This window comes from Oncorhynchus nerka, linkage group LG27 (genome assembly GCF_034236695.1).
Source record: "Oncorhynchus nerka isolate Pitt River linkage group LG27, Oner_Uvic_2.0, whole genome shotgun sequence".
Lineage (NCBI taxonomy): Eukaryota > Metazoa > Chordata > Actinopteri > Salmoniformes > Salmonidae > Oncorhynchus > Oncorhynchus nerka.
The window spans coordinates 14,651,137-14,672,379 of NC_088422.1; the positions used below are offsets into that span (position 1 = coordinate 14,651,137).

A 21,243-nucleotide genomic window follows, 5' to 3' on the forward strand; every position below is an offset into this window, starting at 1 on the left:
GTATTAATAAACAATAGGTTTGATATATACACATACTCCGGATTTTAAATTAATTAGCCTATATGAGGGAGTAGGCTAGGCCAGTATTGTATTATAGGCCTACCAACATAGTGACAGGTTTGTTTGGTAAAAGGTTATTTAATCAACCTAATCACATTTGGGGTTAACATTAAACTCGAATTATTTACACTGGATGCTTGCCTGCTATTGAAATACTATCAGCTGTTTAACCAAACTTGTTATTTGGCTCACTGCCTCAGCTCTCTTCCTTGTTTCATTAGGCGGAAGGAGAGGGGAGATAAAGTTCTGCGCATGCTCTATAGGTTGTTTTTCACAAAATCCTCGCTTAAAGTGAGCTGAGCGACGAAAGTTCCTTGTCTTTGACTAGAGACCAACGCGCGGAAGGGCGGACGATAGCAGCACCTACTGCTGTTATTAGCCTTCACATCTCAATGAGCTGTTGTCAAAGAATGCACTGATCATGCCCACTGCTTTTGCAGGGCAAAAATATTGATCAGTGTTAGAATAGTGCATTTTTTCTTATGAGATTATTTTTCATAGATTTTTATTTGTAGGTAGATATTTTTCCACCATGGTGCTAGGAAAGGTAAAGAGCTTCACCGTAAGCTACGACTGTCTCAATGACAGCAATGTCCCCGTTTTCGCAAGCGGGGATTCCGTCTCAGGTAGGGTTATCATCGAAGTCACCGGAGAAATCCGTGTGAAATCTCTTAAAATTCAAGCAAAGGGATTTGCAAAAGTTCGTTGGACTGAATCCCGAAATGCTGGATCTAACACTGCCTATACGCAAAATTACACAGAAGAAGTGGAATATCTAAACCATAGAGACATCCTAATTGGACATGAAAGAGGTAAGATAGCCTAATACAACCATATTTGTAGCTAAATAAATCACATTTTTTTCCTGAGATGCTCTGTGTAGACTAGTCATTGTGGGTCTTGAGGATCCTCACAGAGGATGCTGTTGTGCTGTCAACCTAACGTTATACGTTAGACTGGCTAATAATGAACACAATTGAATGCATAACAGATAAAGATTGGGGACGATCTGTAAATCAGCATCACAATCACAACACCTTTTTATTTGGTTTATTACTGGCTATAACACATGCATATGGGCACATGCATGTATTGCAGGTCAAATTATCATCGAGACATTTAAAACTACAGTAGGATGTTCTTCAATTAAATCATTTAAGCTTTGGGAATTTATTTTATCATGATACTTTAGAATTAGCCTGTGCTTGAAAAGGCCTACACGATTAATAAAATCTATTAAGTTAGCAATGTCTGAGCTGCAGACTGAATGACAGTGGTCTCTATCCTTCCTTCATTGTAGCCTATTATAACAATGATATAAATTACAACGTTTAATCAACACAGTACATTGAGGTACATAGCAGTCACCGTTTACATATTTGTAGTTTTACTAAAAAAATTATCGTTTTTATCGAGCGATCTTGTCATGTTTAACATTTAAGCTTTTCTTAAGTTTCCACCCATTGTTCAAAGCGGTTCAATCCTGTTCAGAAACTGGATGTGTGGGGGTTTAAGGGACTGTGCTTTCTCTCCGTTGATTGGCTGAAGTGCTCATGTGTCTTCCAATGACCTAATGCTTTTGCGGAAAGTGACAGAGAAACCTGCAATTTATCCGACCTGCCGGCACAAGGTTTACAAAGTTGCATAAAAAGAAAAATAGCATTCGTTCCATTTATTGTATTCCTTAATGTGTAGGCATGTCTAGTGTTTAGTGCTACTATATAGCCTAATATAAGCAACATTCAGATATCAAATGAATGGTGCATTAAGTCCTGCACTTGGCTATGAACTAGAAGTTGTACAATTACCAGGCCTATCTGAATGCACAACACTATAGCCTATCTGCGGATGATAAATATAGCCCTGTTTTTGTTCACTTTCAATTTACACCACTGAAACTCGGTGATCCTAAGCAGTAGAAAAGGTTTGTTAGTCTGTTGCAAATGTAAGTAGTAGATCTTTCAGCTGATTGGATAGAAAAGTCAGTCAATTTAAGTAGCTTAATTGAATATGGGGTGGAAATGCTTGCCATGAGGTATTTGATTTTGTAGGCTACAGTGTAGCCCAAACCACTTATTGGCTGCTCCTGGGTATTGTCTGTAAATGCATAATTGCATTTGAAATTAGTTTACAGACTGTAATTTGTTTCTTGATGGTGAAAATAATGTATTTGATCTGTCTCTGTATGGGGAATAATGTATGCATATGTTGTTAATGTTTTATATCAATTGTTGAATAGTTTGATTCGGTTTCTTGAAATGGTCAATGCCTTCCTTCTGTGGCTTTATTAAAATAATGTATGTAGTTTATGGATCTCAGTGGCGCTTAATAAAGGTTTAATTAATTGAATTGCTTCTTTGTCTGTTGTCTTTTTCATTCCTCTTTCCTGTCTCTTACAATCCCTGGTCCATGCTGCAGTAATTTACACGCTTCAGATCTTGAGGGGGTTGTCCCTGATAGTGAACCACTGACTGAATGCCGCACAGTGAATGCTTAATGAGAGAGCCGGGTTGGGGAAGCTGCTCGCTCCGGTTTAGGCCGGTCTTCTCCTGCTCCAGTCTGCTTTTGAGTGACAGCTCGGCAGTTGTTTACCACGACTCCACTGCTGCTAAGGCTGGGAGGATTGCTGAGCTAGAGGAAACCGAGATCCCGTTCTAAAGCGCGTTGCTTTCAAATAGCACACAGCAAGATATATTTTCGTACTGATCATATAATGTGTAATTAATTACAGAACACCAAACTCATCTCTCCATATTACACTACATAAGGAAGAATACTCCATACTTTCAGAGTAATATAAATTAGATTATATATTTTACAGTTCATAATTGGGGCTTTTATTAAACAATATATGTTATATATGTTCTCTCTTTCAATACTGACTTACACAATGTGTCAGTGTTATTGTTCGGGACTTTAAGGTTTTTGCTAGATAACTAAATATGTTTCTAGAAAGATCTTTAATTGCAGAGATCATCATTTCACATTTTAACATTTTTCTCTCATCATTCTCATATTACAGACCTTTCAGTGCCTTCCTGGTGTCCAATAATGATATTAATAGTTATATTGTGCTCTCTCTTGTGGTGTTATTGGGTTTTATCAGTGTGTTATATCTGTGTTGTAATACGTAGGTGATGTCATACTGCACATTTCCCAGGTATGGTATACATGTGTTGGAATATTGTCCTTCTGTTGTTTCAGATGAGGACAACTCAGAAGAAGGACTCACCACTATCCATTCAGGAAGACACGAGTATGCATTCAGCCTTGAGCTTCCACAGACGTGAGTATATACACCTAACTTATCAAAAAACTGACTTAAGGAAAAACGTTTCTATTGAATATCTTTATGTCTTTCCTTAGTTGAAGATTGCGCTAGAGGCTGTCTTTATGTTGTCCAAAAATGACCTGTTTTTGTACCTCCTTGTCTCTCTCTGTCCCCTCTCTTATCTCTCACAGACCTCTGGCTACCTCGTTGGAAGGGAAGCACGGGAGCGTGCGTTACTGGGTGAAGGCCGAGCTACACAGGCCATGGTTTCTGCCCATGAAGACCAAGAAAGAATTTACAGTGTTTGAACACATCGACATAAACACTCCTTTACTCCTGGTGAGCTCACGGATCTGTCTGCTGTACAGTGTCTGTATGTTTGTGCGTTGTGAACTTTTAGGGTCTTGTTCAATGTTTCAGTGGGCAGCAGAGATCTATTTCCATTGGCAGCCAAGAGAGAGACTTAAATGTGGAAGTATGACAAGTGCTTAGTTACAGGTGTTGCCTAGATATAGAAAGAATTAGCAAATGCCATTCTGTGGCAGAATGTGCTAGTCACACATTTTTTGTTTTACTAGTGGACCCCAAACCCATAGCACAGAGGACACCAGTGGACATGTCTTGTGAAAAACCCCTCATTTGGGCCATACGCTCCCAAGTGGCGCAGTGGTCTAAGGAACTGGATCTTAATGCACGAGGCGTCACTACAGTCCCTGGTTCGATTCTGGGTTTGGCCATGTTAGGCCGTCGTTGTAAATAAGAATTTGTTCTTAACTGACTTGCCTAGTTAAATAAAGGTTAAATATTTATATATTTTAAAATAAAACCTATCAGAGATTATGTTATGATCAGTTGGTAAAGTAGAGAAATCAACACATTCAAAACATGGTTCAAACAAAGCGGTGTTGTTGGTCATGTATAGATGTTAAATCACAGTCGAGGGTGAATGGATCTTTAATGTTCTGTGACAGCCACTTCGTATGGTGATGACCTCTACTGCCTAAACATGTCTTCCGGGTTTATGGAAAGAAAGAAAAAAATTCTCCATGTTTTTGAGTGACGGGCCTCAGGTGCTGTGGATCCCCCCGGGGAAGATTGAGAAAAGGAACAAGGAAGCCTGATTCTCAAGCTCTTACATTCCATTGTTTTTCCTGTCTGTTTCACAGTCACCCCAGGCAGGTACGAAAGACAAGACTTTATGCTGCTGGTTCTGCACCTCAGGTCCAATCTCCTTAAGTGCCAAAATCGAAAGGAAGGGATATACCCCAGGTGAGGAGAACACCCTGACTTTGTCACTCGAATTGATTAGTCATTTGTCACTCTTGTAGGTAAATGACTATAGATGACTGCCGTATTATGTTTGATGATGACATCTCAATCAAAGGATCTTTGGACCGATTTAACTAAACCCCTTCTTTCTTGTCTTTGCAGGAGAGTCAATTCAGATCTTTGCCGAGATCGAGAATTGTTCCTCTCGCATGGTCGTGCCAAAGGCAGCCATTTACCAAACACAGACCTTCAAAGCCAAAGGTAAACTGAAGGAGGTCAAACAGCTGGTGGCCAACCTCCGAGGGGAGTCGCTGTCCTCGGGCAAGACGGAGACGTGGAGTGGCAAAATGCTGAAGATCCCCCCCGTCTCTCCCTCCATCTTGAACTGCAGCATCATCCGAGTGGAGTATTCTCTCATGGTGAGTACAGCTACTGACCTGGGCAGACCCTCTCTTCCTCCTTCTCCCTTTGACCTCCTTCTCCCTCTGACCTTCTCTCTCTCCCTCTCACCTTCTCTTTCTCCCTCACCTTCTTTTTATCCCGCTCACATTCTCTTTCTCTCTCTCACATTCTCTTTCTCTTTCTCCCTCTCAACTTCTCTTTCTCCCTCTCATCTTCTCATTCTCCCTCTCACCTTCTCTTTCTCCCTCTCCACTTCTCTTTCTCCCTCTCACCTTCTCAACTTCTTTCTCCCTCCACTTCTCTTTCTCCCTCTCATCTTCTCTCTCTCCCTCTCAACTTCTCTCTCTCCATCTCAACTTCTTTCTCCCTCTCCACTTCTCTTTCTCACTCTCATCTTCTCTCTCTCCCTCTCAACTTCTCTCTCTCCCTCTCACCTTCTCTTTCTCCCTCCACTTCTCTTTCTCCCTCTCATCTTCTCTCTCTCCCTCTCAACTTCTCTCTCTCCATCTCAACTTCTTTCTCCCTCTCGCCTTCTCTTTCTCCCTCTCACCTTCTCTTTCTCTATCCAATTACTCATCTCTAATGTGGTGGTGACAATTGTCAACAGACTTAGTCACGTTGAGGTAAATCTGAGCATATAAATATAGAGTGATGTAAAATGTCAAGACACTGTTATGGGCCTCATATCACATTGGTACTAGGCACATTTCCAAAGGTTTCTTGAGTTCCTAGAAAGCTCTCTTAAGTTTTCCTCTGTACCTAGGTAGCTTTGGCAAAGGCATTGTCATTGTACCAGGTGTTCTCTCCATATGCAGTTAAGAGGATGAGTCTAGAATATCTGTGGCAACAGTTGTCGTAGAGGTGCTAATGACCTCTATACCCTGTCAGACTGCTTCAGGCATTCCCTTGCATCAGTGGAACACCCACATGAGATTATCTCCCATACAGAGGGAGTGTAACACTGTAGATCACACAGGTGTGATGTTCAGTGAAGGTGGAGCTACAGTACTTACCCTCTGTTGTGTGCTGCTCACCCTCTCCAGGTGTACGTGGACATCCCCGGAGCCATGAACCTGTCTCTGAACCTGCCACTGATCATCGGCACCATCCCGCTGCACCCCGTCGGCAGCCGCACCTCCAGTGTCAGCAGCCAGTGCAGCATGACCATGAGCTGGCTAGGCATGACCCTGCCAGAGCGCCCTGAAGCCCCACCAAGCTATGCCGAGATCATGACAGAGGAGCAGAGACGGAGCCTGGAGGTGACCTCAGCCAGGGATGAGTTGGAGGGATCACTCTTTGCCTACATCCAGGAGTTCCGCTTCCAGCCCCCTCCTCTCTACTCTGAGGTACGCATCAGCAAAACGTACACCCACTACTAAGACTAACTATTTTACACACTGCACTTAGTGAACATATTCAAGTCTGGTAGCCGAGAGGTGCCGTTCCAGTCATTAAAGCAGTGTTTCCTTCACTTCCGCCAGGTTGATCCCAATCCTGATCAAGCCAGCCGGACAGAGGAGAGGAGATCTGACACCTGTCCATCACGCTGAAGGAAACTCAGAGCCCCGCCCGGAGATGTTTCGGGCGTTTCTAGTCGGCTCCGTTTTTGTTTTATCCCCCCCAGCGACAGCGTTCGCATGCCGACGTCGATGTTGAGAGAAAACAAAACAGAGAAACAAACATGGATGATACCACGGTTGAACGAAGCCCCTCCCACAGAGAGAGGCACAGGAAGTCAGTACAGGAAGACTTCCTGGCAGCCTGCCTGGCCGGGGCACGGCTAGACAAACACACACCTGACCTGTGTAAAAAGAAACCCCTGTAGTGGAGACAGCCTTGGTGGAGTGATGATGCCGTGCCAGGGCCCTGTCTGCCTATAGCTCTTAATATCCTGCTCTGTTCTGTAACCATGGCATACAGACATGGCTCTCACACAGAGCAGAACTGTCATGTTGAAATCTGAGCAGAAAAAAAAGAAGAAACAGGAAGAAGAGAAAACAATATAAGCACCACTGTCTGGAGAGCTCAGCAGCAGAGAGACTACCTTCTTCCTGTCTGAAGAGCTCAGCAGCAGAGAGACTACCTTTTTCCTGTCTAAAGAGCTCAGCAGCAGAGAGACTACCTTCTTCCTGTCTGAAGAGCTCAGCAGCAGAGAGACTACCTTTTTCCTGTCTGAAGAGCTCAGCAGCAGAGAGACTACCTTCTTCCTGTCTGAAGAGCTCAGCAGCAGAGAGACTACCCTCCACCTGTCTGAAGAGCTGAGCAGCAGAGAGACTACCCTCCACCTGTCTGAAGAGCTTAGCAGCAGAGAGACTACCCTCCACCTGTCTGAAGAGCTCAGCAGCAGAGAGACTACCCTCCTCTTGTCTGAAGAGCTCAGCAGCAGAGAGACTACACTCCACCTGTCTGAAGAGCTGAGCAGCAGAGAGACTACACTCTACCTGTCTGAAGAGCTGAGCAGCAGAGAGACTACCCACCACCTGTCTGAAGAGCTGAGCAGCAGAGAGACTACCCTCCACCTGTCTGAAGAGCTCATCAGCAGAGAGACTACCCTCCTGTCTCATGAGGGATTTTTGCACATGTTATTCTTGGCTTCAGTTGTGTAGTTCCGTTTTGAAGAAGAAAAAATGATCCCTAATGTTTTTTTCAGCCTAGTAACATGCTGGACGAAAGAGACTGCAGGCTTAACGCCTAGACTCCTTATCCGCACAACTTCGAACAACGCAGAGAACATAGATACTTGGGGGAACGCAAGACTGAAAAGGACAGAAACAATGCACTGACCTTGTTTAATCTGTTTTAAGATGTTCTTTTTCTTGGTCACATTTCCTTAATGACGTGTAGACAGGACTTGAAAGCAGCAGCACACTCTCCATTCAAAAGCTATTTTTCAATGTCTCCTCAGTTGGCTTCCTTTTTACTTTACTAGATTCTGTCTTTTGATTTAGTTCCCAACTTAGAATGCCTTCGATCCGATCATATGTTGCTTTGTGTTTATGTTGCACTGTGTTCTGGAGTAGAGGAGCCTCAGACCAACACTTGCCACTCAAGTAGAGCATTAGATGCAGAGACTTGTCAGTGTGTGTATGCGTGCGTGTGGAACATATTAGAATGCCCATCCTCAGTGTCCCCGTCCCTCTACTCACAGCACAGAGCGACGCAGGCTTACATACTGGCAAAAAAAACACTGTAATAGGTGGTCTTCTCACTTGGCAAAAAACCCCAAGATGTTTTAATTGCACTGTTTGAAATAGTAAAAGGAGGATTTCTCATATTTTAAAATAGTATATTACCAAAACAAGAGAGAAGAGGAATACACAGAGCAGCAAGGTAGCTACCGAAGACCAACAACATTCCCCTTTTGTCCATACTTCACTTGCCGACTTCATTCACCAACTACTTCATTTTCCAGACCAGTGAAGACTGAAATGCTAGAATTATATATCTAAAAAAGTAAGAGTACATGGTATGATCTGCTTCTAAAAATGGGGCAGATGCAAACCCAGCCTGGCAGACTGCTGGGAGGCTGGTGGGAGGAGCTATAGGAGGATGGGCTCCTTGTAATGGCTGGAATTAATGGAAGGGTATCAAACATATAGAAACCACATGTTTGACCCCGTTCCTTTTATTCCATTCCAGCCTTTATAATAAACCCCTCCTATTGTTCCTCCCACCAGCCTCCACTATGTTAGATGTTGCTAAAGCTCCACTCAAACTGGCCAGAACAAATAGTGGTAGGTTGACATGAGTAATACATTGGTTTTCAAACTCATTCAACATCTAGACCAGCTAGACCAGAGCTCTGGCATCGTCTTAAAGAGGCACTTTTTGACAATAAAAACAAATAAACTAGCATCGATGGTGGGAGGTCTGTAAAAAGTCTGGTAACACATAATACTTTCTGATGAGAAATGTAGTCAAGCAGTGTTGTGATGGACATGAATGCATTATTTCATCTTCTAAGATTAGAGACTTTTTTAAAAAAGTTTACAGTTTTGAATTAGTTGACACAAGCGTGTATGTTATGTTTTTGTGCTCTGTTAAGATCCAGCTAGCAAATCTAAGGATACTGCTTACAGTAACAACAAACTAGGAATTCAAGTGATCTTATCTTAGTGGCCTTGACACAGATCTGACCTAATTATGATGCTTCATTATCGAATGTCTAAACAATTTACAACCTTACTCTTTTTTTTTCTCTTTTCTGTGTCTGTATGTATTAGTCATTTTATGTTTGTCAAAGGAACAAAAAGGGAATAAAAAAATAGTCCATAAAAGAAAAGAAATGACGATCCCTGGACGAGCCTTTTTGATTGTGCATTTGTCTGAATGTCTTTACTGATGGCTTGGCTAGATAATGTACTAGGGTATTGATGGTTTGTTTTCCAGTTAGTTAAGTTCTACTCACCTCTCAGCTTCATGGAACAGCTGTGGATCAGCAACCTTCCCTCCCCCACTGAGAATGAATCAGCTAACAAGTGGAATAGATCGATATTCTAAGATAAAATCTCTCTCACTTATTTTTTATTTTAATTTTTTTGTTGCTTTGATTTTTATCTTAGGGAATCTGTATCAAGTTAAAAGAAAAATGAATAAGCTTAAATCAGTTTCAGGTTGGTCGATTCTATAGTCCGTTGTTTGGTGTAGTCAGTGTAGTCCAGTGTTAAGTGAGGAATCAAAATGCTAAGAATGGGAAAGTGGATCTAAAATGTTTTAGAAACAAAGTGCAATATTACTCATTTGAATGTGTTTTATTCTCTATTTGTAAATCTAATTTCTCCTTTGTCTTTACAGTTTGTTGGGCATGAGATCGTCTATAAATATTGTATGAATATCCTGAATGATTGTAAACCATTTTGTCTAGTTATTCTTTTGAGTTTAATAAACTTTTGTAAAAAATCATTAATTTCTTTCTTCTTGATGAGACCACTAATCCAACTTCAGTAGATATGTTATTTGTATTAAGATTTTAAAAAACATGATAATTTACATCAGGTAGTCTGACATCAATTTAGTTAGGCTCAAATACCCATAGCCTATATGACGATCAAGGGCCGAACATCGGGGAAGGTGCAGCGGTCCCACATTTTGAAAGAAAACAAGCTCTCACTACCATATAGTCACTACACACACAGCCAAAGCTTCCATAATGTGCAACAGCGCCCCCTGTCGGTAATTCCTAGAACTTACACTTCACTCCAATGTATTCAATATTCTAATAGTGTGGGCCAGACACAAGACACACATAATGGTAGTGGTTTTCTAGAAACTAGATGTCACACAAGTTTCGGGAAGAGGCTTTCTAAACCGAATATTTAATCTATGCCTTTCTCTAGTCCAGTGGTTCCCAAACTTTGTATAGTCCCGTACCCCTTCAAACATTCAACATCCAGCTACGTACCCCACTAGAACCAGGGTCAGCGCACTCTCAAATGTTGTTTTTTGTCATCATTATAAGCCTGCCACACACACACTATACGATACATTTATTAAACATAAGAATGAGTGAGTTGTCGTCACAACCCGGCTCGTGGGAAGTGACAAAAAGCTCTTATAGGACCAGGGCACAAATAATAATATAAGAATCATCAATAATTGTGCTCTTTATTTAGCCACCAATAACTCACCACAGGTTAATGACAAGGGTATGCTTGAAAGGGTGCTCATTGCATTGTTGGGTTGTATTGGAGAGAGTCTCCACACCTGAAACCCCACCTCTTTAAGGAATACCTAGGATAGGATAAAGTAATCCCTCTCACCCCCCCCCCCCCTTAAAAGATTTAGATGCACTACTGTTCCACTGGATGTCATAAGGTGAATGCACCAATTTGTAAGTCGCTCTGGATAAGAGCGTCTGCTAAATGACTTAAATGTAAATGTAAATGTCTCAGTCTTAAATAATTTTCCACACACAGTCCGTGCCTGTATTTAGTTTTCATGCTAGTGAGGACCGAGAATCCACTCTCACGTACACTACCGTTGAAAAGTTTGGGGTCACTTAGAAATGTCCTTGTTTTTGAAAGAAACACACATTTTTGTCCATTAAAATAACATCAAATTGATCAGAAATATAGTCTAGACATTGCTAATGTTGTAAATGACTATTGTAGCTGGAAACGGCTGATTATTTTATGGAATATCTACATAGGCGTACAGAGGCCCATTATCAGCAACCATCACTCCTGTGTTCCAATGGCACGTTGTGTTAGCTAATCTAAGTTTATAATTTTAAAAGGCTAATTGATCATTAGAAAACCCTTTTTCAATTTTGTTAGCACAGCTGAAAAATGTTGTCTGATTAAAGAGGCAATAAAACTGGCCTTCTTTGGACTAGTTGAGTATTTGGAGCATCAGCATTTGTGGGTTCAATTACAGGCTCAAAATGTCCAGAAACAAATAACTTTCTTTTGAAACTCTTCGGTCCATTCTTGTTCTGAGAAATGAAGGCTATTCTATGCGAGAAATTGCCAAGAAACTGTAGATCTTGTACAACACTGTGTACTACTCCCTTCACAGAACAGCGCCAACTGGCCCTAACCAGAATAGAAAGAGGAGTGGGAGGCTCCAGTGCACAACTGAGCAAGAAGACAAGTACATTAGAGTGTCTAGCTTGAGAAACAGATGCCTCACAAGTCCTAAACTGGCAACTTCATTAAATAGTACCTGCAAAACACCAGTCTCAACGTCAACAGTGAAGAAGTGACTCCGGGATGCTGGCCTTCTAGGCAGAGCTGCAAAGAAAAAGACATATCTCAGACTGGCTAATAAAAATAAAAGATTCAGATGGGCAAAAGAACACAGACACTGGACAGAGGAACTCTGCCTAGAAGGCCAGCAACCCGGAGTCGCCTCTTCACTGTTGACGCTGAGACTGGTGTTTTGCGGGTGCTATTTAATGAAGCTGCCAGTTGCTCAGATGTGCACCGGGGCCTCCCACTCCTCTTTCTATTCTGGTTAGAGCCAGGTTGAGCTGTTCTGTGAAGGGAGTAGTACACAGTGTTGTACGAGATCTTCAGTTTCTTGGCAATTTCTCGCTGTTACTCAATTACCTTTCCTCATCAGGGGGCTCCAGGGTTCATGACCCCTGTGAAGATCAAAGGTCACTCACAGTGGAAGAGTACAGAGATTAGACTGGTACAGTATGGCTAAAAGGTCACGGTGACCCACCTCTCCAGGACCAGCCACTGACCCCCAACATGGCACAGAAGAACATCAAATGTGACACATGTTTTATTGATTCACATTGAATTAGGATGGACCACATGCTGGACCTTTACTCAACTTGTCTCATCATAGGAATTGGACTGGGATGTTATTTAGAGATTGACCTGGTTTTCTCTGACCATGTTTGATTAGAAACAACTGGGTTTTATTGTGCATGATTCCTTCCAATCAAGCAATGATATCTAAGGACAACAATCATATAAAATACACCGGATGGGTGTCACTATCCCGGATGGGTGTCACTATCCCGGATGGGTGTCACTATCCCGGATGGGTGTCACTATCCCGGATGGGTGTCACTATCCCAGATGGGAGTCACTATCCCGGATGGGTGTCACTATCCCAGATGGGTGTCACTATCCCGGATGGGTGTTACTATCCCAGATGGGTGTTACTATCCCGGATGGGTGTCACTATTCCAATAATTATTGTACTAACTGGACATGTTATTCCTTTCATTCAAACTGTCTTTGTACTGAGCAAAATGAAGAATATGATCAAGATATTTTGTAATGGTTCAGAACAAACAAAGCAATTGCTTACATGAATTCATTTATATTTTCACTCTGAAGATGTGTTTATAATGCCTGACATGGTTGGCATAGATGACAGATACATGACCTATTTATAATAAACCCATCAATGTAATACATATAAAATCTATTGCACTGTCTGTCATCTTTTGTAATAATTGATTATGAAAGAAGAAGAGAAGTATAGAATCTCACGGACAGTGGTGGGTTCATTCATTTTAAAAAATGCATTATGCTCAAACAAGGCTCTTGGCTCTACCCGAGCATGTGTCACGTCAACTGAACATGGCAGTATTTTGACATTGTATTACACCCATCTGGACGTAATCTGTTCTTTATCTGACCTCGAGCTTAAGATTCAAAACGATGTATGGTTCTTCGAAGTATGGACGCCAACCCTATTTGACAAGGTACTGTCAGGTAATCGGTACGCACACATGTATTTTCTGAAGTTCTCTCTGTTCTGCTCCATGATGGTGAGTCAGTTTGCGCTGTTCTGTGAAGGGAGTCGTACACAGCGTTGTACGAGATCTTCAGTTTCTTGGTAATTTCTCGCATGGAATAGCCTTCATTTCTCAGAACAAGAATAGACTTACAAGCTTTAGAAGAAAGGTCTTTGTTTCTGGCCATTTTGAGCCTGTAATCTAACCCAGAAAATGCTGATGCTCCAGATACTCAACTAGTCTAACAAAGCTGTTATTGCTTCTTTAATCAGACAACAGTTTTCAGATGTACTAACATATTTGCAAAAGGATTTTCTAATGATCAATTAGCCTTTTAAAATGATAAACTTAGATTAGCTAACACAACGTGCCATTGGAGCACAGGAGTGATGGTTAATGATAATGGGCCTCTGTTTGAACCCGATGCAATGGCGAAATACTTGGCCATGTCATCACACAGTTCCATGGTTAGTGTAGGCAATATTGTACACTATTTTCCCTATTATATTTCTATGTAAACTAATCTTCCAACATTACCATGGGTTGAAGAATGTGGCAATTTTCTGAGTGAATCCAACAACAATTTTCTTTATTTCGTGTGGTCTTTCCAAACCTGTTTTTTGTGATTAATAAATACTTTTCTAAACCTAAATAATCTACAAGATCAGAGTATTTTTAAATCTACCTATTGGTGCTGAAACGGAGACGAATATGCATATGTTTAGATGGCTTTCTTTCATTGATTGTTACTATTCTGAACCCGTTTTCTTGGTTCTGTTGATAAAATCTACACCGTATTTTTTATACCTTTATTTAACTAGGCAAGTCAGTTAAGAACAAATTCTTATTCTCAATGACGGCCAGTGGTTTAACTGCCTGTTCAGGGGCAGAACGACAGATTTGTACATTGTCAGCTCGGGGATTTGAACTTGCAACCTTTCGGTTACTAGTCCAAGGAATGGCTTAAGATAAATATACTGAAAACCCTATTGAATTTTAACTCTGTTGGCCAGCAAGTGGGAGTGTTTTCAGCTGTTGAATGAAACGTAATCAGAGTGTGCGAGGTAGCCACACCTGCATAGCCCGTTACTAGACTGAATAAGGTAAGTCTGAGAACCAAATAGTGAGAAGTGCGTCAGAAAAGCGTGCGCAAGAATGTTGTAAACTCAATCGGAATCCGCCCCTTAAGTGAATTATGTTTGAGAAGGAAATGTCAACCTCATTGTTGGAAAGTGCGTCACAGTCGAATAGAAACAATAAGAACGTTAACTTTAGCCTCAGAGTGATTTGATTTCAATGGGCAGACTGCCACGAGGACTCGGTTCTCATGCTCACTTCCTCCTTTTCAATCCCATTTTCTATTCCAGTGATGTCATCATTTTGATTGCAGCATGCTTCTCATTGTCATAAAGGAAGGTATCAGGGGATTGTTTCTACTTGAGTCCTGCATTGAATCCCGGCCTTAGTCTCAGAACCTTATAGAGTCAGAGTCCATTACAAGGGATATTTGTGTTTAGATGCATTTTAGAAGTGATGTTCTTTTCCGCCACCGGTCCTGCACTAACCCCAGCTCACACACTCTTCTTTAAAACCATGCTAGCAGTCTGCTGTTCATATCTGATATCAATACGGATGTTTTTCTGTTCCGTTTGGTTCATTAGACAGCGAGGCCATAATGTTCCCAACCACTTCAGAGAGTAAGAGTGGCCTCCGCTCTTCATTATCTTGCACATCACAGAGGAGATCAGCTCATTCCAGTTTCAAGTCCTTTTTCTCTGACACCCTCTAGCAAATCACAACGGAATGGATTTCTAACAACTGGCGTAGTCATGCCATGTGGAGGGGGACATAATGCCATGTGGAGGGGAACATAATGCCATGTGGAGGGGAACATAATGCCATGTGAAGGGGGACATAATGCCATGTGGAGGGGAACATAATGCCATGTGAAGGGAGACATAATGCCATGTGGAGGGGGACATAATGCCATGTGGAGGGGACATAATGCCATGTGGAGGGCATAATGCCATGTGGAGGGGAGATAATGCCATATGGAGGGGAGATAATGCCATGTGGAGGGGACCATAATGCCATGTGGAGGGGAACATAATGCCATGTGGAGGGGAACATAATGCCATGTGGAGGGGAGATAATGCCATGTGGAGGGGGCATAATGCCATGGGAGGGGACATAATGCCATGTGGAGGGGACATAATGCCATGTGGAGGGGACATAATGCCATGTGGAGGGGACATAATGCCATGTGGAGGGGACATAATGCCATGTGGAGGGGACATAATGCCATGTGGAGGGGAACATAATGCCAAAGGAGGGCATAATGCCATGTGGAGGGGACATCATGCCAAAGGAGGGGGCATAATGCCATGTGGAGGGGACATAATGCCATGTGGAGGGGACATAATGCCATGTGGAGGGGACATAATGCCATGTGGAGGGGGTCATAATGCCATGTGGAGGGGGACATAATGCCATGTGAAGGGAGACATAATGCCATGTGGAGGGGGAGATAATGCCATGTGGAGGGGGAGATAATGCCATGTGGAGGGGACATAATGCCATGTGAAGGGAGACATAATGCCAAAGGAGGGGAACATAATGCCATGTGGAGGGGAACATAATGCCATGTGGAGGGGGAGATAATGCAATGTGGAGGGGAACATAATGCCATGTGAAGGGAGACATAATGCCAAAGGAGGGGGACATAATGCCATGTGGAGGGGACATAATGCCATGTGGAGGGGGGAGATAATGCCATGTGGAGGGGAACATAATGCCAAAGGAGGGGGGCATAATGCCATGTGGAGGGGGACATAATGCCATGTGAAGGGAGACATAATGCCAAGGAGGGGACATAATGCCATGTGGAGGGGACATAATGCCATGTGGAGGGGGACATAATGCCATGTGGAGGGAGACATAATGCCAGTGGAGGGGACATAATGCCATGTGGAGGGGAACATAATGCCATGTGGAGGGGACATAATGCCAAAGGAGGGGACATAATGCCATGTGGAGGGGAACATAATGCCAAAGGAGGGGACATAATGCCATGTGGAGGGGGACATAATGCCATGTGGAGGGGACATAATGCCATGTGGAGGGGAACATAATGCCATGGAGGGGACATAATGCCAAAGGAGGGGACAGAATGCCATGTGGAGGGGGACATAATGCCTGTGGAGGGGGCATAATGCCATGTGGAGGGGAGATAATGCCATATGGAGGGGACATAATGCCATGTGGAGGGGAACATAATGCCATGTGGAGGGGACATAATGCCATGTGGAGGGGACATAATGCCATGTGGAGGGGGAGATAATGCCATGTGGAGGGGACATAATGCCATGTAGAGGAACATAATGCCATGTGAAGGACATAATGCCAAAGGAGGGGACATAATGCCATGTGGAGGGGGCATAATGCCATGTGGAGGGGACATAATGCCATGTGGAGGGGGACATAATGCCATGTGGAGGCCATGTGGAGATAATGCCATGTGGAGGGAGACATAATGCCATGTGGAGGGGGACATAATGCCATGTGGAGGGGGACATAATGCCATGTGGAGGGGACATAATGCCATATGGAGGGGACATAATGCCATGTGGAGGGGACATAATGCCATGTGGAGGGGAACATAATGCCATGTGGAGGGGAACATAATGCCATGTGGAGGGGACATAATGCCATGTGGAGGGGACATAATGCCATGTGGAGGGAACATAATGCCATGTGAAGGAGACATAATGCCAAAGGAGGGGACATAATGCCATGTGGAGGGGGCATAATGCCATGTGGAGGGGACATAATGCCATGTGGAGGGGACATAATGCCATGTGGAGGGGACATAATGCCATGTGGAGGGGAGATAATGCCATGTGGAGGGGAACATAATGCCATGTGAAGGGGACATAATGCCATGTGGAGGGGAACATAATGCCATGTGGAGGGGGAGGCCATGTGGAGGGGACATAATGCCATGTGGAGGGGACATAATGCCATGTGAGGGAGACATAATGCCAAAGGAGGGGACATAATGCCATGTGGAGGGGACATAATGCCATGTGGAGGGGACATAATGCCATGTGGAGGGGAACATAATGCCATGTGGAGGGGAACATAATGCCATGTGGAGGGGACATAATGCCAAAGGAGGGGGCATAATGCCATGTGGAGGGGGACATAATGCCATGTGGAGGGGGATAATGCCATGTGGAGGGGGACATAATGCCATGTGGAGGGGGACATAATGCCATGTGGAGGGGACATAATGCCATGGAATGCCATAATGCCATGGGAGGGGAACATAATGCCAAAGGAGGGGGCATAATGCCATGTGGAGGGGACATAATGCCATGTGGAGGGGGCATAATGCCATGTGGAGGGGGACATAATGCCATGTGGAGGGGGCATAATGCCATGTGGAGGGGGCATAATGCCATGTGGAGGGGGATAATGCCATGTGGAGGGGACATAATGCCATGTGGAGGGAGACATAATGCCATGTGGAGGGAGATAATGCCATGTGGAGGGGAGATAATGCCATGTGGAGGGGACATAATGCCATGTGGAGGGGGACATAATGCCAAGGAGGGGACATAATGCCATGTGGAGGGGAACATAATGCCATGTGGAGGGGAGATAATGCAATTTGGAGGGGAACATAATGCCATGTGAAGGGAGACATAATGCCAAAGGAGGGGACATAATGCCAAAGGAGGGGACATAATGCCATGTGGAGGGGACATAATGCCATGTGGAGGGGACATAATGCCATGTGGAGGGGAACATAATGCCATGGAGGGGGACATAATGCCATGTGGAGGGGACATAATGCCATGTGAGGGGACATAATGCCAAAGGAGGGGGACATAATGCCATGTGGAGGGGGACATAATGCCATGTGGAGGGGACATAATGCCATGTGGAGGGGACATAATGCCATGTGGAGGGGACATAATGCCATGTGGAGGGGGCATAATGCCATGTGGAGGGGACATAATGCCATGTGGAGGGGAACATAATGCCATGTGGAGGGACATAATGCCATGTGGAGGGGACATAATGCCATGTGGAGGGGACATAATGCCATGTGGAGGGGACATAATGCCATGGAGGGGGACATAATGCCATGTGGAGGGGACATAATGCCATGTGGAGGGGGACATAATGCCAAAGGAGGGGACATAATGCCATGTGGAGGGGAACATAATGCCAAAGGAGGGGACATAATGCCATGTGGAGGGGACATAATGCCATGTGGAGGGGACATAATGCCATGTGAGGGGACATAATGCCATGTGGAGGGAACATAATGCCAAAGGAGGACAGAATGCCATGTGGAGGGGGACATAATGCCATGTGGAGGGGGACATAATGCCATGTGGAGGGGAGATAATGCCATATGGAGGGGAGATAATGCCATGTGGAGGGGAACAGAATGCCATGTGGAGGGGACATAATGCCATGTGGAGGGGAACATAATGCCATGTGGAGGGGACATAATACCATGTGGAGGGGACATAATGCCATGTGGAGGGGAACATAATGCCATGTGGAGGGAGACATAATGCCATGTGGAGGGGACATAATGCCATGTGGAGGGGAGATAATGCCATGTGGAGGGGACATAATGCCATGTGGAGGGAACATAATGCCATGTGGAGGGAGACATAATGCCAAAGGAGGGGGACATAATGCCATGTGGAGGGGACATAATGCCATGTGGAGGGGGCATAATGCCATGTGGAGGGGACATAATGCCAAAGGAGGGGGACATAATGCCATGTGGAGGGGACATAATGCCAAGGGGGGGGACATAATGCCATGTGGAGGGGACATAATGCCATGTGGAGGGGACATAATGCCATGTGGAGGGGAACATAATGCCAAAGGAGGGGGCATAATGCCATGTGGAGGGGACATAATGCCATGTGGAGGGGGACATAATGCCATGTGGAGGGGACATAATGCCATGTGGAGGGGGACATAATGCCATGTGGAGGGGGCATAATGCCATGTGGAGGGGACATAATGCCATGTGGAGGGGACATAATGCCATGTGAAGGGGGACATAATGCCATGTGGAGGGGGACATAATGCCATGTGGAGGGGACATAATGCCATGTGGAGGGGGACATAATGCCATGTGAAGGGGACATAATGCCAAAGGAGGGGACATAATGCCATGTGGAGGGGAACATAATGCCATGTGGAGGGGACATAATGCCAATGTGGAGGGGGACATAATGCCATGTGGAGGGGACATAATGCCATGTGAAGGGAGACATAATGCCATGTGGGGGACATAATGCCATAATGCCATGTGGAGGGGACATAATGCCATGTGGAGGGGGACATAATGCCATGTGGAGGGGACATAATGCCATGTGGAGGGGGACATAATGCCATGTGGAGGGGACATAATGCCATGTGGAGGGGACATAATGCCATGTGGAGGGGACATAATGCCATGTGGAGGGGGCATAATGCCATGTGGAGGGGGCATAATGCCATGTGGAGGGGACATAATGCCATGTGGAGGGGACATAATGCCATGTGGAGGGGACATAATGCCATGTGGAGGGGGACATAATGCCATGTGGAGGGGACATAATGCCATGTAATGGAGGGAGGGGACATAATGCCATGTGGAGGGGGACATAATGCCTGGTGGAGGGGGCATAATGCCATGTGGAGGGGACATAATGCCATGTGGAGGGACATAATGCCATGTGGAGGGGGGAGGGGGGCATAATGCCATGTGGAGGGGGACATAATGCCATGTGGAGGGGGACATAATGCCATGTGGAGGGGACATAATGCCATGTGGAGGGGACATAATGCCATGTGAAGGGAGACATAATGCCATGTGGAGGGGACATAATGCCATGTGGAGGGGACATAATGCCATGTGGAGGGGACATAATGCCATGTGGAGGGGAACATAATGCCATATGGAGGGAGACATAATGCCAAAGGGGGGGACATAATGCCATGTGGAGGAGGGGACATAATGCCAAAGGAGGGGACATAATGCCATGTGGAGGGGACATAATGCCATGTGGAGGGGACATAATGCCATGTGGAGGGGACATAATGCCATGTGGAGGGGGACATAATGCCATGTGGAGGGGAACATAATGCCATGTGGAGGGGGCATAATGCCATGTGGAGGGGACATAATGCCATGTGGAGGAGACATAATGCCAAAGGAGGGGGACATAATGCCATGTGGAGGGGGGACATAATGCCATGTGGAGGGGACATAATGCCATGTGGAGGGGACATAATGCCATGTGGAGGGGACATAATGCCATGTGGAGGGGACATAATGCCATGTGGAGGGGGACATAATGCCATGTGGAGGGGACATAATGCCATGTGGAGGGGGACATAATGCCATGGGGGACATAATGCCATGTGGAGGGGAACATAATGCCATGTGGAGGGGAACATAATGCCATGTGAAGGGAGACATAATGCCAAAGGAGGGGGACATAATGCCATGTGGAGGGGGGCATAATGCCATGTGGAGGGGGACATAATGCCATGTGGAGGGGGACATAATGCCATGTGGAGGGGGAGATAATGCCATGTGGAGGGGGAGATAATGCCATGTGGAGGGGAACATAATGCCATGTGAAGGGAGACATAATGCCATGTGGAGGGGAACATAATGCCATGTGGAGGGGGACATAATGCCATGTGGAGGGGGACATAATGCCATGTGGAGGGGAACATAATGCCATGTGAAGGGAGACATAATGCCAAAGGAGGGGGACATAATGCCATGTGGAGGGGACATAATGCCATGTGGAGGGGGACATAATGCCATGTGGAGGGGAACATAATGCCATGTGGAGGGGACATAATGCCATGTGGAGGGGACATAATGCCATGTGGAGGGGGACATAATGCCAAAGGAGGGGGACATAATGCCATGTGGAGGGGACATAATGCCATGTGGAGGGGACATAATGCCATGTGGAGGGGAACATAATGCCATGTGGACATAATG

At 44.7% G+C, this 21,243-nt stretch overlaps 1 protein-coding gene across 1 annotated transcript; it reads left to right on the top strand.

Annotated features, from left to right (window-relative positions):
• Window positions 1-382: 382 nt before the first annotated feature.
• LOC115120401 (arrestin domain-containing protein 3-like) lies at window positions 383-6,643 on the top strand. The gene is made up of 7 exons (XM_029649332.2): window positions 383-872; window positions 3,265-3,346; window positions 3,523-3,670; window positions 4,498-4,600; window positions 4,763-5,019; window positions 6,046-6,348; window positions 6,484-6,643. The coding sequence occupies exons 1-7, from the start codon at window positions 593-595 to the stop codon at window positions 6,550-6,552; spliced, it is 1,242 nt and encodes a 413-aa protein (XP_029505192.2). The 5' UTR covers window positions 383-592; the 3' UTR covers window positions 6,553-6,643.
• The last annotated feature ends 14,600 nt before the right edge of the window (window positions 6,644-21,243 follow it).